This window comes from Oncorhynchus keta, chromosome 35 (genome assembly GCF_023373465.1).
Source record: "Oncorhynchus keta strain PuntledgeMale-10-30-2019 chromosome 35, Oket_V2, whole genome shotgun sequence".
Lineage (NCBI taxonomy): Eukaryota > Metazoa > Chordata > Actinopteri > Salmoniformes > Salmonidae > Oncorhynchus > Oncorhynchus keta.
Genome location: NC_068455.1, coordinates 47,889,245 through 47,901,591, shown reverse-complemented (window position 1 = coordinate 47,901,591; position 12,347 = coordinate 47,889,245). Strand labels below are relative to the sequence as shown.

The window sequence follows — 12,347 nt, the reverse complement described above, 5'->3', positions numbered from 1 at the left end:
AATAGAGGATAAAATGAGTTTAATTCTCTATTTCTTCGTGGTAACAATAATTACAGTACATAATCTTTCCTCTTCTGTTTCACCACAATTAGCGACCTGTTTCAATACGCAGAGGTAATATCCCTGATCTTAGCTGTGCACATAGCGATCTCTTGCTTTTAGGTAGGTTATACACAACAATTCTCTAACACACAAATGCACCCTTGATCAAACAAAAGGTCCTCAATTTGGGTTTATGATTATTCTCTACCCATTTTGTTCATATTGCATCAATATATTTTTTTGTTGTATCTTTTGTTTTATCATGTCTCCCTTAATTTTTTTTTTGTACAGATGTTCACAGTCAGACTGTTTGAAAAAGGTCAGACAGTTCAGTTGCCCAGTCTCCCCCTATGGAATGATCCCATTGAACATTTTTACTAGCTATTCTGGCAGTTGGCATATCCAACAGTCTATTCTAAAGTTTCACCATACATGCCTTCCAGCTGGCATTATTTGTATGGATATATACAAAGAAATAAAAATTTAAAAAAGGTAGTGCAGCTAGCCTGCAGTCTTTCCAGCTTCAGTTTGAAATTATTGTGTTAACTGTGTTGTTGGCTAGCTCCTCTCCTTTTCTATGCCAGTGAAATCACTCCTCATTAGCTCATTATTAGGGATGTATCCAAATAAATGTCACTAAAAAACAGCTCAAACGAAATGCAAACGCAGCTACTGTTGTTATTTTGGCTGCACTGTTTGACGTGACTGTAAGTTAAACTCGAACCGCTCCACTTCAGCCCCGTCTATGTCAATGGGGGGCTGTTCAGCCCTCCTTTTCCTATAGACCATGACCAGCTCCTGTGTCTTGCTCACATTGAGGGAGAGGTTGTTGTCCTGGCACCGCACTGCCAGTTCTCTGACCTCCTCCTTATAGCCTGTCTCATCGTGGTCGGTGATCAGGCCTACCACTTTTGTGTCATCAGCAAACTTAATGATGCCGTTGGATTCGTGCTTGGCCATGCAGTCATGGGAGAACAGGGAGAAGCAGAGGGGACTAAGTACACACCCCTGAGGGGCCACAGTATTGAGGATCAGAGTGCCAGATGTGTTCTTGCCTACCCTTACCACCTGGGGGCGGTCTGTCAAGAAGTCCAGGATCCAGTTGCAGAGGGAGATGTTTAGTCCCAGGGTCCTCAACTTAGTGATGAGCTTTGTGGGTACTATGATGTTGAATGCTGAGCTGAGCTTACATGTTCTATGTTTGAGCTGCTTTTGAAAGAAAAAGTCAAATTAAAAACATTGTCATTGTTGAATTTGATTTTCATTATAGCAAGCTAGGACTGATGGTTTGGTTAGCTAAACTAGGAAGTATGTCTATTTTGTTACCAAGGCAACTACTGTAGCTGCAGTAGCTAAGTAAACTTTATAGCTACTTGTGTTGTGTTAGCTAATCCAAGTTTATAATTTCAAAAGGCTAATTGATCATTAGAAAACCCTTTTGCAATTATGTTAGCACAGCTGAAAACTTGTCCTGATTAAAGAAGCAATAAAACGGGCCTTTGGACTTGTTGAGTATCTGGAGCATCAGCATTTGTGGTTTCGATTACAGGCTCAAAATGGCCAGAAACAAATACCGGACAAATAACGAATACTGGAACACAGGACTGATGGTTGCTGATAATGGGCCTTTGTACGCCTATGTAGAGATTTCATTAAAAAAATCTGCCTTTTCCAGCTACAATAGTAATTTAGAACATTAACAATGTCTACACTGTATTTCTGATCAATTTGATGTTATTTTAACGTACAAAAAAAATGATTTTCTTTCAAAAACAAGGACATTTTTACGTGACCCCAAACTTTTGATCGGGGGTGTACATTTGCAATCAAAAATGTATCATTTAGTTAATAAAGCTGCATACAAACATGGTCTCTTTTTTGCTTTCTTGAATAAGGCAGCTACAAAATGCATCTGTTTCAGTCTAACTCTGTGCTTTCTGTGGTGGTGGGGCAGCCAGTGGAAAATACGGAGTGTAGGGGTTTGTAATGTTCTCTAGTTGTGCCGTGATTGGCTCAGTGTTCTGTCACTCATGGGGACATTTCGTCACTGCAAAGTCTCCAGGGAGAGCTCGAAAATTCAAGCCCCTTGGGTTCGATCCTAGGCTGTGTTATAGCCGGCTGTGGCCGGGAGTCCCATAGGGCGGCGCGCAATTGGCCCAGCGTCGTCCGGGTTAGGGTGTAGGGTTTGGCCGGTGGGGCTTGACTTGGCTTATCGCGCTCTAGCGACTCCTTGTGGTGGGCCAGGCGCCTGCAGGCTGACTTTGATCGTCAGTTAAACAGTGTTTCCTCCGACACGTTGGTGCAGCTGGCTTCCGGGTTAAGCGAGCAGGTGTTAAGAAATGCGGCTTGGCGGGTTATGTTTTGGTGGATGCATGACTCGACCTTTCGCCTCTCCCGAGCCCGCTGGGGAGTGGCAGCGATGAGACAAGATGGTAATGAGGAAATTGGGGGGGGAGTATAATTTACAACATTAACAATGTCTATACTGTATTTCTGATCAATTTGATGTTATTTTAACAGACAAAAAACGTGTTTTTCTTTCAATAACAAGGACATTTCTAAGCGACCCCAAACTTTTGAACAGTAGTGTACATTTGCAAACAATATAAAAAATGTAATAATAAATCATTGAGTTAATAAATCTGCATATAAACATGGTCTCTTTTTTGCTTTCTTGAATAAGACAGCTAAAAATGAAATTGTTTCAGCCTAGCTCAGTGCTTTCTGTGGTGGTGGGGCAGCCAGCGGGAAAATACGAAGTGTAGGGGTTTGTAATGTTCTCTAGTTGAGCCGTGATTGGCTCAGTGTTCTGTCACTCATGGGGACATTTCGTCACTGCAAAGTCTCCAGGGAGAGCTCGAAAATTCAAGCCCCTTGGGTTCGATCCTAGGCTGTGTTATAGCCGGCTGTGGCCGGGAGTCCCATAGGGCGGCGCGCAATTGGCCCAGCGTCGTCCGGGTTAGGGTGTAGGGTTTGGCCGGTGGGGCTTTACTTGGCTTATCGTGCTCTAGCGACTCCTTGTGGCGGTCCGGGTGCCTGCTGGCTGACAATGATTGTCAGTTAAACAGTGTTTCCTCTGACACATTGGTGCAGCTGGCTTCCAGGTTAAGCGAGCGGGTGTTAAGAAATGCGGTTATGTTTCGGAGGATGCATGACTCGACCTTCGTGTCTCCCGAGCTCGCTGGGGAGTGGCAGCGATGAGACAAGATGATAATTACGAAATTGGAAAAAAAGGTTTAAAAAAATATATATATTTAAGGTCCCATCCAAGAATGCTCAAGGTCATTGACCACAGATAAAATGATGTCAAATCACGTTATATGTACTGTGGCTTTGATTGAACTGATCATGTCAACATCATACTTTCAAAATCTTAGCTAGCAAGCTAGCAGTCATCATCATTAATTAAGTCGACAGTCTACTGGCAAATCCTTTTCCATCCTTGTCGTATGAAGAGAAATTATAGGCAAAAACTTATCGGTGCTCATCGGCCATTGGACATAAACATTACACAACAATGAGTGGTTTAGAAGGAATCCGTGGCTAACTGCAAGCATAGCAAAACAATCACTAGCCTGCTATACAGAGGAGTGGATGTATGGTCCAAGTCAGGGTTGAAGGGTCTCTTTTCCAACCTTAAAAGGATAAACATTTAAAGTTGGACATGCTGTCAATCCAGCATGTCCAAGACAACTGGGAACTTTAAAAAAAAAAATAGCTCCGCCTGGGAAAATAAGTTTCGAATGGTCATCCAACTCGGAATTCCAAGTTGGGATCTCGGGTCTCTTTCTAGATCTCCAAACTGAAGATCACGGAGTTCATGATTCAACCTTGTTTTTTTCCGAGTCCCCAGTTGTCTTGAAAGCACCATAAATCCAGAGAATGCTAGACTTTGATGACAAAGTTTGATGATCAATTTTACCACGAAAGACCACCACCTCCCTGTTCAAGTGAGCACAGCACAACTAGGTGTCTTGTATACTGCTGCATAAATTATGTAATATGCCAGGGATATATATACACTGTAGCTAAGAAAGTAATACTTAGTGTATGTTCTGTAGTAAGCTGTTAGTAGCCCATGTGCCTCACGCTCATAATTTAAGCCTATTGTTCTGACTTGGTTGTGCTGGTTGAGGGAATGCCAAGAGTGTGCAAAGCTGTCATCAAGGAATTTGGGTGGCTATTTGAAGAATCTCAAAAATAAAATATATTTTGATTTGTTTAACACGTATTTGGTTAATAAATGATTCCATATGTGTTATTTCATAGTTTTGATGTCTTCACTATTATTCTACAATGTAGAAAATAGTACAAATAAATAAAAACACTTGAATGAGTAGGTGTTCTAAAACTTTTGATCGGTAGTGTAAGTATACAGACCCTTTACTCAGTACTTTGTTGAAGCACCTTTGGCAGCGATTACAGCATTGAGTCTTCTTGGGTATGACGCTACAAGCTTGGTAGACCTGTTTGGGAGTGTGTCCCATTTTTCTCTGCAGACTCTCTCAAGCTCTGTCAGGTTAGATGGGGAGCGTTGCTGCACAGCTATTTTCAGGTCTCTCCAGAGATGTTCGATCGGGTTCAAGTCCGGGCTCTGGCTGGGCCACTCAAGACTTGTCCCGAAGCCACTCCTGCGTTGTCTTGCTGTGTGCCTAGGGTCATTGTCCTGTTGGAAGGTGAACCTTCGCTCCAGTCTGAGGTCCTGAGCGATTTGGAGCAGGTTTTCATCAAGTATCTGTCTGTACTTTGCTCTGTTCATGTTTCCCTCAATTCTGGCTAGTCTCCCAGTCCCTACCGCTGAAAAACATCCCAATAGCATGATGCTGTCACCACCATGCTTCACCGAGATGGTGCCAAGTTTCTTCCAGATGTGACGCTTGGCATTCAGGCCGAAGAGTTCCATCTTGGTTTCATTAGACCAGATAATCTTGTTTCTCATGGTCTGGGAGTCTTTAGGTGCCTTTTGGCAAACTTCAAGCGGGCTGAAATGTGCCTTTTACTGAGGAGTGGCTTCCGTCTGGCCACTCTACCATAATGGCCTGATTGGTGGAGTGCTGAAGAGATGGTTGTCCTTCTGGAAGGTTCTCCCATCTCTACAGAGGAACTCTAGAACTCTGTCAGAGTGACCATCGAGTTCCTGGTCACCTCCCTGACCAAGGCACTTCTCCCCCGATTGCTTATTTTGGTCGGGTGGTCAGCTCTAGGAAGAGTCTTGGTGGTTCCAATCTTCTTCCGCTTAAGAATGATGGAGGCCACTTTGTTCTTGGGGACCTTCAGTACTGCTGAATTTGTTTGGCACCCTTGCCCAGATCTGTGCCTCGACACAATCCTGTCTCGGAGCTCTTTGGACAATTGACTTTGCTCTGACATGCACTGTCAACTTTGGGACCTTATATAGACAGGTGTGTGCCTTTACAAATCATGTCCAATCAAATGAATTTACCACAGGTGGACTCCAAGTTGAAGAAACATCTCAAGGATGATCAATAGAAACAGGATGCACCTTAGCTCAATTTCAAGTCTCATAGCTCATTTTTTTGCAAATATTTCTAAAAACCTGTTTTCGCTTTGTCATTATGGAGTATTGTGAGTAGATTTCAGAGGATTTTTATTTATTTAATCCATTTTAGAATAAGGCTGTATGTGGAAAAAGTCAAGGTGTCTGAATACTTTCCGAAGGCATTGTATATAGAGAGTTGGGCTATTGCGGTTTCTGTCAGAACATTTAGAGAGCTCCACTTTCTCCTCCATAGCCGTTACTAATTGACCCTTCGTTGTACTGATTATTTCAGATAGTTTTCAAAACCTATGAAGATGTCCAGTGAAAGCAGATATGCAATTTGTTGACAACACAACATAGTACAGACTTGGATACACATTATCCCAAATGCTAATCAATAAAAACATCTGTTAAATTTGCAACTCTTTGCTGCTTGTTTACAGAGGTAATTTCATAGGGGAATTGTCAGAGGTGCTCTCGTACTGTTAAATCACCAAAATGTTAAGAATAACGGTGCAAACATGGCAGCTATTCTAAAACCTGGCCCAACTACTTCAGAAAGTATTCACACAACACTTTGTTGTGGAAAAGATTTGCTCAACAAGTCACATAAATCACAAGGAATAATAGTGTTTAACATGAATTTTTTAAATGAATATGTCACCTCTGTACCCCACACGTAAAATTATCTGTAATGTCCCCCAGTCGAGCTGTGCATTTCAAACACAGATTCACCCACAAAGTCCAGGGAGGTTTTACAATGCCTCGCAAAGAGGGGCGTGCACCTTTTGGTTAAAAAAAATCAGACATTGAATATCCCTTTGAGCATTGTGAAGTTCTTAATTTCAGTTTGGATGATGTATTAATACACCAAGTCAATACAAATATACAGGTGTCCTTCCTAACTCAGTTGCTGGAGATGAAGGACACCGCTCAGGGTTTTTACCGTGAGGTCAATGTTGACTTTAAAACAGTTACAGAGTTTAATGGCTGTGATAGGAGAAAACTGAGGATGGATCAATAACATTATAGTAGTTACTCCACAATACTAACCTAATTGACAGAGTGAAAAGAAGGAAGCCTGTACATAATACAAAATATATTTTTTAAATGCATCCTGTTTGCAACAAGGCACGAAAGTAATACTGCAAGAAATGTGGCAAAACAATTCACTTTTTGTCCTGAAAACAAAGTGTTATGTATAGGACAAATCCAATATAACACATTACTGAGTACCACTCTTCATATTTTCAAGCATAGTGGTGGCTGCATAATGTTATGGGGATACTTGTAATCGTTAAGGACTGGGGAGTTTTTCAGGATAAACCGAATGGAGCTAAGCACAGGCAAAATCTGCTTTCCACTAGACACCGGGAGATTAATTCACCTTCCAGCAGGACAATAAACTAAACACAAGCCAAATCTGCACTGGAGTTGCTTACGAAGAAGACATTGAATGTTCCTGAGTGGCCAAGTTACAGTGTTGACTTAAATCTACTTGAAAATGTATGGCAAGACCTGAATATGGTGTCAAGCAATGATCAACAACGAATTTGACAGGGCTTGAAGAATTTTGAAAATAATAATGGGCAAATGTTGCACAAACCAGGTGTGGAAAACTCTTAGAGACATACTCAAAAAGACGCCTGTTGTCACTGCCAAAGTTGTTTCTACAAATTATTGACTCATGGGTATCAATACTTATGTAAATTAGCTATTTCTGTATTTCCTTTTCAATACATTTGCAAAAAAAAATAAAAACATGTTTTTACTTTGTTATTATGGGTTATTGTGTGTAGATGGGTGAGAGGAAAAAAACAAGCTATTTGATACATTTTGAATTCAGGCTGTAACAACCAAAAGGTGGAATAAGTCAAGAGGCATGAATATTTTCTGAAGGCACTGTATACGGCTCTTGGTCTTGTCTACTTAGTTCTGAGTGGAGTGGGATGTCACACTTCCTCTTCCGTCTCTGGCTCTAGCATCTCTGCCACGTCATATAGTAGTGATATCAGAAGGAGGAAGAAAAAATAATCTGTTTCGATCAATGATGTAAACTAGTGATACTCTCGAAGAAGGAGATCGATAAAGTATTCATTCATCTCATTCCGATATTTATTAATCTGTACGTGTCCTTACATTGATGTCACCGTAAGTACATTGACATATTTTCTTGATTTAGCTAGCCACATTAGCATAGCTGAAGAGCAATGTTGTGAAGTGTAGCTAACGTCAACTAGCCAGCAGATCTCTGATTAATTCTATAATTAGCTAGCTATAATTAACATGTTAGCAAGTAGTTACTCTCTCTAGCTAGCTAGTTGTTGTAACGTTAGCTTGTCAGGGAAAACATTTGTCAGGAAAAAGATTGTGGTACTATGGAAACTCATGGCAAAGATATCTATAACTAAACCATTGTTCTATCTGTGCTTGTGTCAACATAGTTACTGTGCCTTTTGGAAATAGTGAACATTTTATGACAGCTAGCAGTGGTGTAAAAAGTACCCAATGGTCATACTTGAGTGAAAGTAAAGATACCTTAATAGAAAATGACTCACGTAAAAGTCACCCAGTAAAATACTACTTGAGTAAAAGTAAAATATTTGGTTTTAAATATACATAAGTATCAAAAGAACATATAATTGCTCAAATATACTAAAGTATCAAAAGTTAGAAATAATTTCAAATCCCATATGTTAAGCAAACCAGAGGACACCATTTTCTTGTTGTTTTATTTACAGATGGTCAGGGGCACACTTCAACACTCAGACATCATTTACAAATTAAGTATTTGTGGTTCGTGAGTCCACCAGGTCGGAGGCATTAGGGATGGCCAGGGATGTTCTCTTGATAAGTGCTTGCATTCGAAATGTAACGAGTACTTTTGGGTGTCAGGAAAAATGGATGGAGTACAAAGTCCATTATTTTCTTTACGAATGTAGTGAAGTAAAAAATACGACTTAGGTAGTACTTTAAAGTATTTTTTACTTAAGTACGTTTTACCACAGACCGCTAGCAATGAACTAACCTTGCTCTTCTAGATTCATCAAGGGAAAAAATATAAACACTTCCATAACTAGACCAGTCCTTCGCTGTTTATGAAACAATTCTAGGCAAGACAATTGACTTTGACCACCATCAGTCAGTTCTTTTACTTGGCAAAAGGTGGACTGTAGGCCTAAATTATTGTTCTATGGCTGCACCCAAATGTGTCCACATAGTGGGGTAGGTCCAACTCCTGTTACACTTCCTGGATAGGAGGAGAGTATTGGAGGGCATATTCTGAACACAATACAGTTGTAATTCAATCCCAGTAAATGTGAGATAAGAAGTTATTTCACCTGACAAAGCCAAGAGGACAGAATAGTGTCATTAAATGATTTATACAATTTCCTCAAGTTGAATGTTAGTCACTCACTGACATTGTCTACCATTTTGGAAACTGCCCTGAGTGTCTTTCAACCCAAATTTAGACTTGTTTTGTTCCTCGGTACTATTTTATACCGTATTTGCTCGGTCAAAGTCCACTGTCTGTACATCAGAACTGAATTCGTAATTTCAAAAGTAAACATATTAAGCTAATCTTGGAGAAAGGATTTACACACTACATACAGTCAGTATTTGATTAGTACATACATCCTATTCCCACACCTTTAGGTCACAGTTTTGCTAACATTAAACGTGTGTGTGTGTGTGTGTGTGTGTGTGTGTGTGTGTGTGTGTGTGTGTGTGTGTGCAGAGCCTGTGGGATGCTGCTGGATGAGACCCCACTATTCGAGCCAGCTCTGCTCCAGGAGCTGGACTGGAGTAGCAAGACAGTGTCCTTCTCTCCCCCAATCTCCCCCTCCCAGCCTGGGGAAGGTCTGGTCCTCAGGCCCCTCTGCACAGCTGACTTCAACAGGGGTAAGGGAGGAAGGGCCACTACAACACAATGCTTTATCTGGGTTGTGTGCATTCGGCACCAACCGGAAGAAAACGGACTGAAGCAGGAACGGTCATTTTGAGTTTTCCGTTGCAAAACCTTTTGCTACAGTGTTCCCTTATGAGCACGACTCTGACTGACATATTCCAAATAATAAGACTGACTTAGCTGAACAACAATAAGAGACTGACTGACTTGTCCCTTACAATAGTGGCATTCCTGAAAGTCAGTGCTTTCACAATAAGAGACTGACATGTCTGGCTCAACAGTCGTGCATTCTATTCTATGTCTAAAATAAAATGTTGAATGTAAGTTTCCTAATAGTTCCAATGTTGTTTTTGCTACACAGGATTCTACAAGGTGTTATCCCAACTCACAACTGCAGGGGATGTTACGCCAGAGCAGTTTATTAGTAAGTTCCAATCAAAGCCTAGGTATGGCAATACACAGACTGTTTAATTTTGACAGTGGATTTTGACATGTTGTAAAGTGAATGTACATTCAGATTTTTCAAAGGCATGGTATGTAAATTCTAAAACAAATAAAAAAATATTGATATGCTTAAGAGCCATACTATCGTTTACTGCTAAGAACTGGTTATTTTAATTTGCCTTTTATTTTGATAGGGAGTCATGCCGAGACCAAGGTCTATTTTACTAATGAGCCTTGTATACACATCAATACACAATCATAGAAAACAAACACATTCTCCAGTAAAAAGGTCCTCAATAAGCCTTTTGCCATATGATATCCTTTCCATCAGATGTAGATGCACACACTACCCAAAATGATCCTGTATATTCTCTCGTAGAGAAATTTGAGCACATGAAAAAGACTGGGGACTACTATGTCATCGTGGTGGAGGACACAAACCTGGGACAGATTGTTGCCACGGCCACATTGATCACAGAGCACAAATTCATTCATTCCTGTGCAAAGGTAGGGTTTACCAACAAGCAATTTACATTAAACCCTCCCTGGGTCTATGTCAACTCCTTTTTGATTGATGTACTGGGCCGAATCGTGACAGACACACGCGTAACATTGCATTGATGACAATGGGATATTTTGCTCAAAACCACACGTTTGTCACATAGTTAATCAGCCCATTGAAGACTTCTGAATGTCTGACATTTTGTCTCATTCACAGAGAGGAAGGGTGGAGGAGGTGGTTGTCAGTGACGTGTGCCGGGGAAAACAGCTGGGGAAACTGTGAGTAGTCTCCACTGAGCTTAAAGGAAAAATCCACCAAAAACAATTCTACTGTTAAGTCTCAAAATGTTTTGCATGTCAGCAGTCAGTTTGCTTCTTGAAAGTCCTATTGACAAGAAGCAGTGTCACTTGCCACATTTTAATTTTTTTAACTAGGCAAGTCAGTTAAGAACAAATTCTTATTTACAATGAAGGCCTAGGAACAGTGGGTTAACTGCCTTGTTCAGGGGCAGAATTATATATTTTTACCTTGTCAGCTCGGGGATTCGATCTAGCAACCTTTCTGTTACTGGCCCAACTCTCTAACCACGAGACTACCCGCCACCCCATCATGATGACTTGACTGCAGACATGCAAAATATTTTGGGACTGTATGAACAGTAAACTAATGGAAAAAAATACCAAAATATAGTTTGACTTAATTGGTAGTCCTTGCCTATCTTCCAACCCCTATTCTGTAATACTATCTGGTAAACATGTGCGTTACATTTCACAGTGAGGTTGTAGCTTTAGCCTACTTGTCTCGCAAAACAAGGTGGGCTATTGTCCTTTAACGGTTCTTGTTCTCTCACCAATTTCAGGTTAGTGTCGACCCTCACTCTCCTCAGCAAAAAACTAGATTGCTATAAAATAACATTGGAATGTGCACCCAAGAACGTGGCCTTCTACACAAAGTTTAGCTACTCCGCATCAGAAGAGACTTACATGCAGTGTCGGTTCTTTGATTGAGCGTCATTCTCCCTCCCTGGGATTTGACTTGAAGAAATTGGTTCCAGGACATTGTCATATTGGTTCAACATCCTAGGATCCCCGAACGTTCAAGTCATCTCCCCACCGTCAGAGTCACCGTCCCTCTGGTCACAAAGCTACCTCACCTGGGGGAGATTTGGCATTGTGTCCCTGGCTTCTTAACAAAGGAATGTCAATCCAGTCTGGAATTTGGGACTTCTGCACATGCAATAAAGTGCTCTCTGCACTTTATAGGAAACACATTGAATGATTTCCTATTTTCCTGTTTTTTGATTCAAATGTATGTGTTAGAGGGTTTAGTTAATATTTACATATGTTAATTGCAACTTAAGATTTGTAGACTGGTCCACATGTGAGAAGTCCCACGTACTACAAAGACCATTTGGTAACGGTTTGATACCTTAATGTAGGGCAGAAAACTTGGGACATTCATTATGCTAAGGTACTGCATATTTATTTTGGGAAATTTGACAATTACCCGCGGAAATTGTATTTTCTGTTCATTGGCAAAAATACTTTGATCTCAGTGCCCTTTAGACTGATAACTGTGCTGGCAAACTATTGGCCTATGGGGCAGCAGAGAATGACTCAAGTTTGATATGCTTTCACTAGTGATCAATGGTACATGGGTTATTTCAGACCTCAGGAAGTTCAAGTTGTACACAAGTAAAATCATGTATAGGTTTGAGGGAATTCTGTTCTAGAAAATACATAGCTACATTTGGTATGAAGATATGGGGTAAATTAAATGGAATTGTAGTGAAAGCTTATTTATTCAACCTTTAGGTTTTTCAGTTTAGTTTCATAATTATGCTGTTAGTCTTGGCAACTGGGGAAATTTTTATTCTATGTAAAAATGCTAATAAATTATTTTTACTGGTTACTTTGGTCAAAATACAAAAACATAACGTATATTTGGGA

At 40.5% G+C, this 12,347-nt stretch overlaps 1 protein-coding gene across 1 annotated transcript; it reads left to right on the top strand.

Annotated features, from left to right (window-relative positions):
* The first annotated feature begins 7,494 nt into the window (after window positions 1–7,494).
* On the top strand, window positions 7,495–12,307 carry gnpnat1 (glucosamine-phosphate N-acetyltransferase 1). The gene is made up of 6 exons (XM_035752773.2): window positions 7,495–7,693; window positions 9,282–9,445; window positions 9,814–9,876; window positions 10,276–10,403; window positions 10,615–10,676; window positions 11,258–12,307. The coding sequence occupies exons 1-6, from the start codon at window positions 7,686–7,688 to the stop codon at window positions 11,403–11,405; spliced, it is 573 nt and encodes a 190-aa protein (XP_035608666.1). The 5' UTR covers window positions 7,495–7,685; the 3' UTR covers window positions 11,406–12,307.
* Window positions 12,308–12,347: the final 40 nt, after the last annotated feature.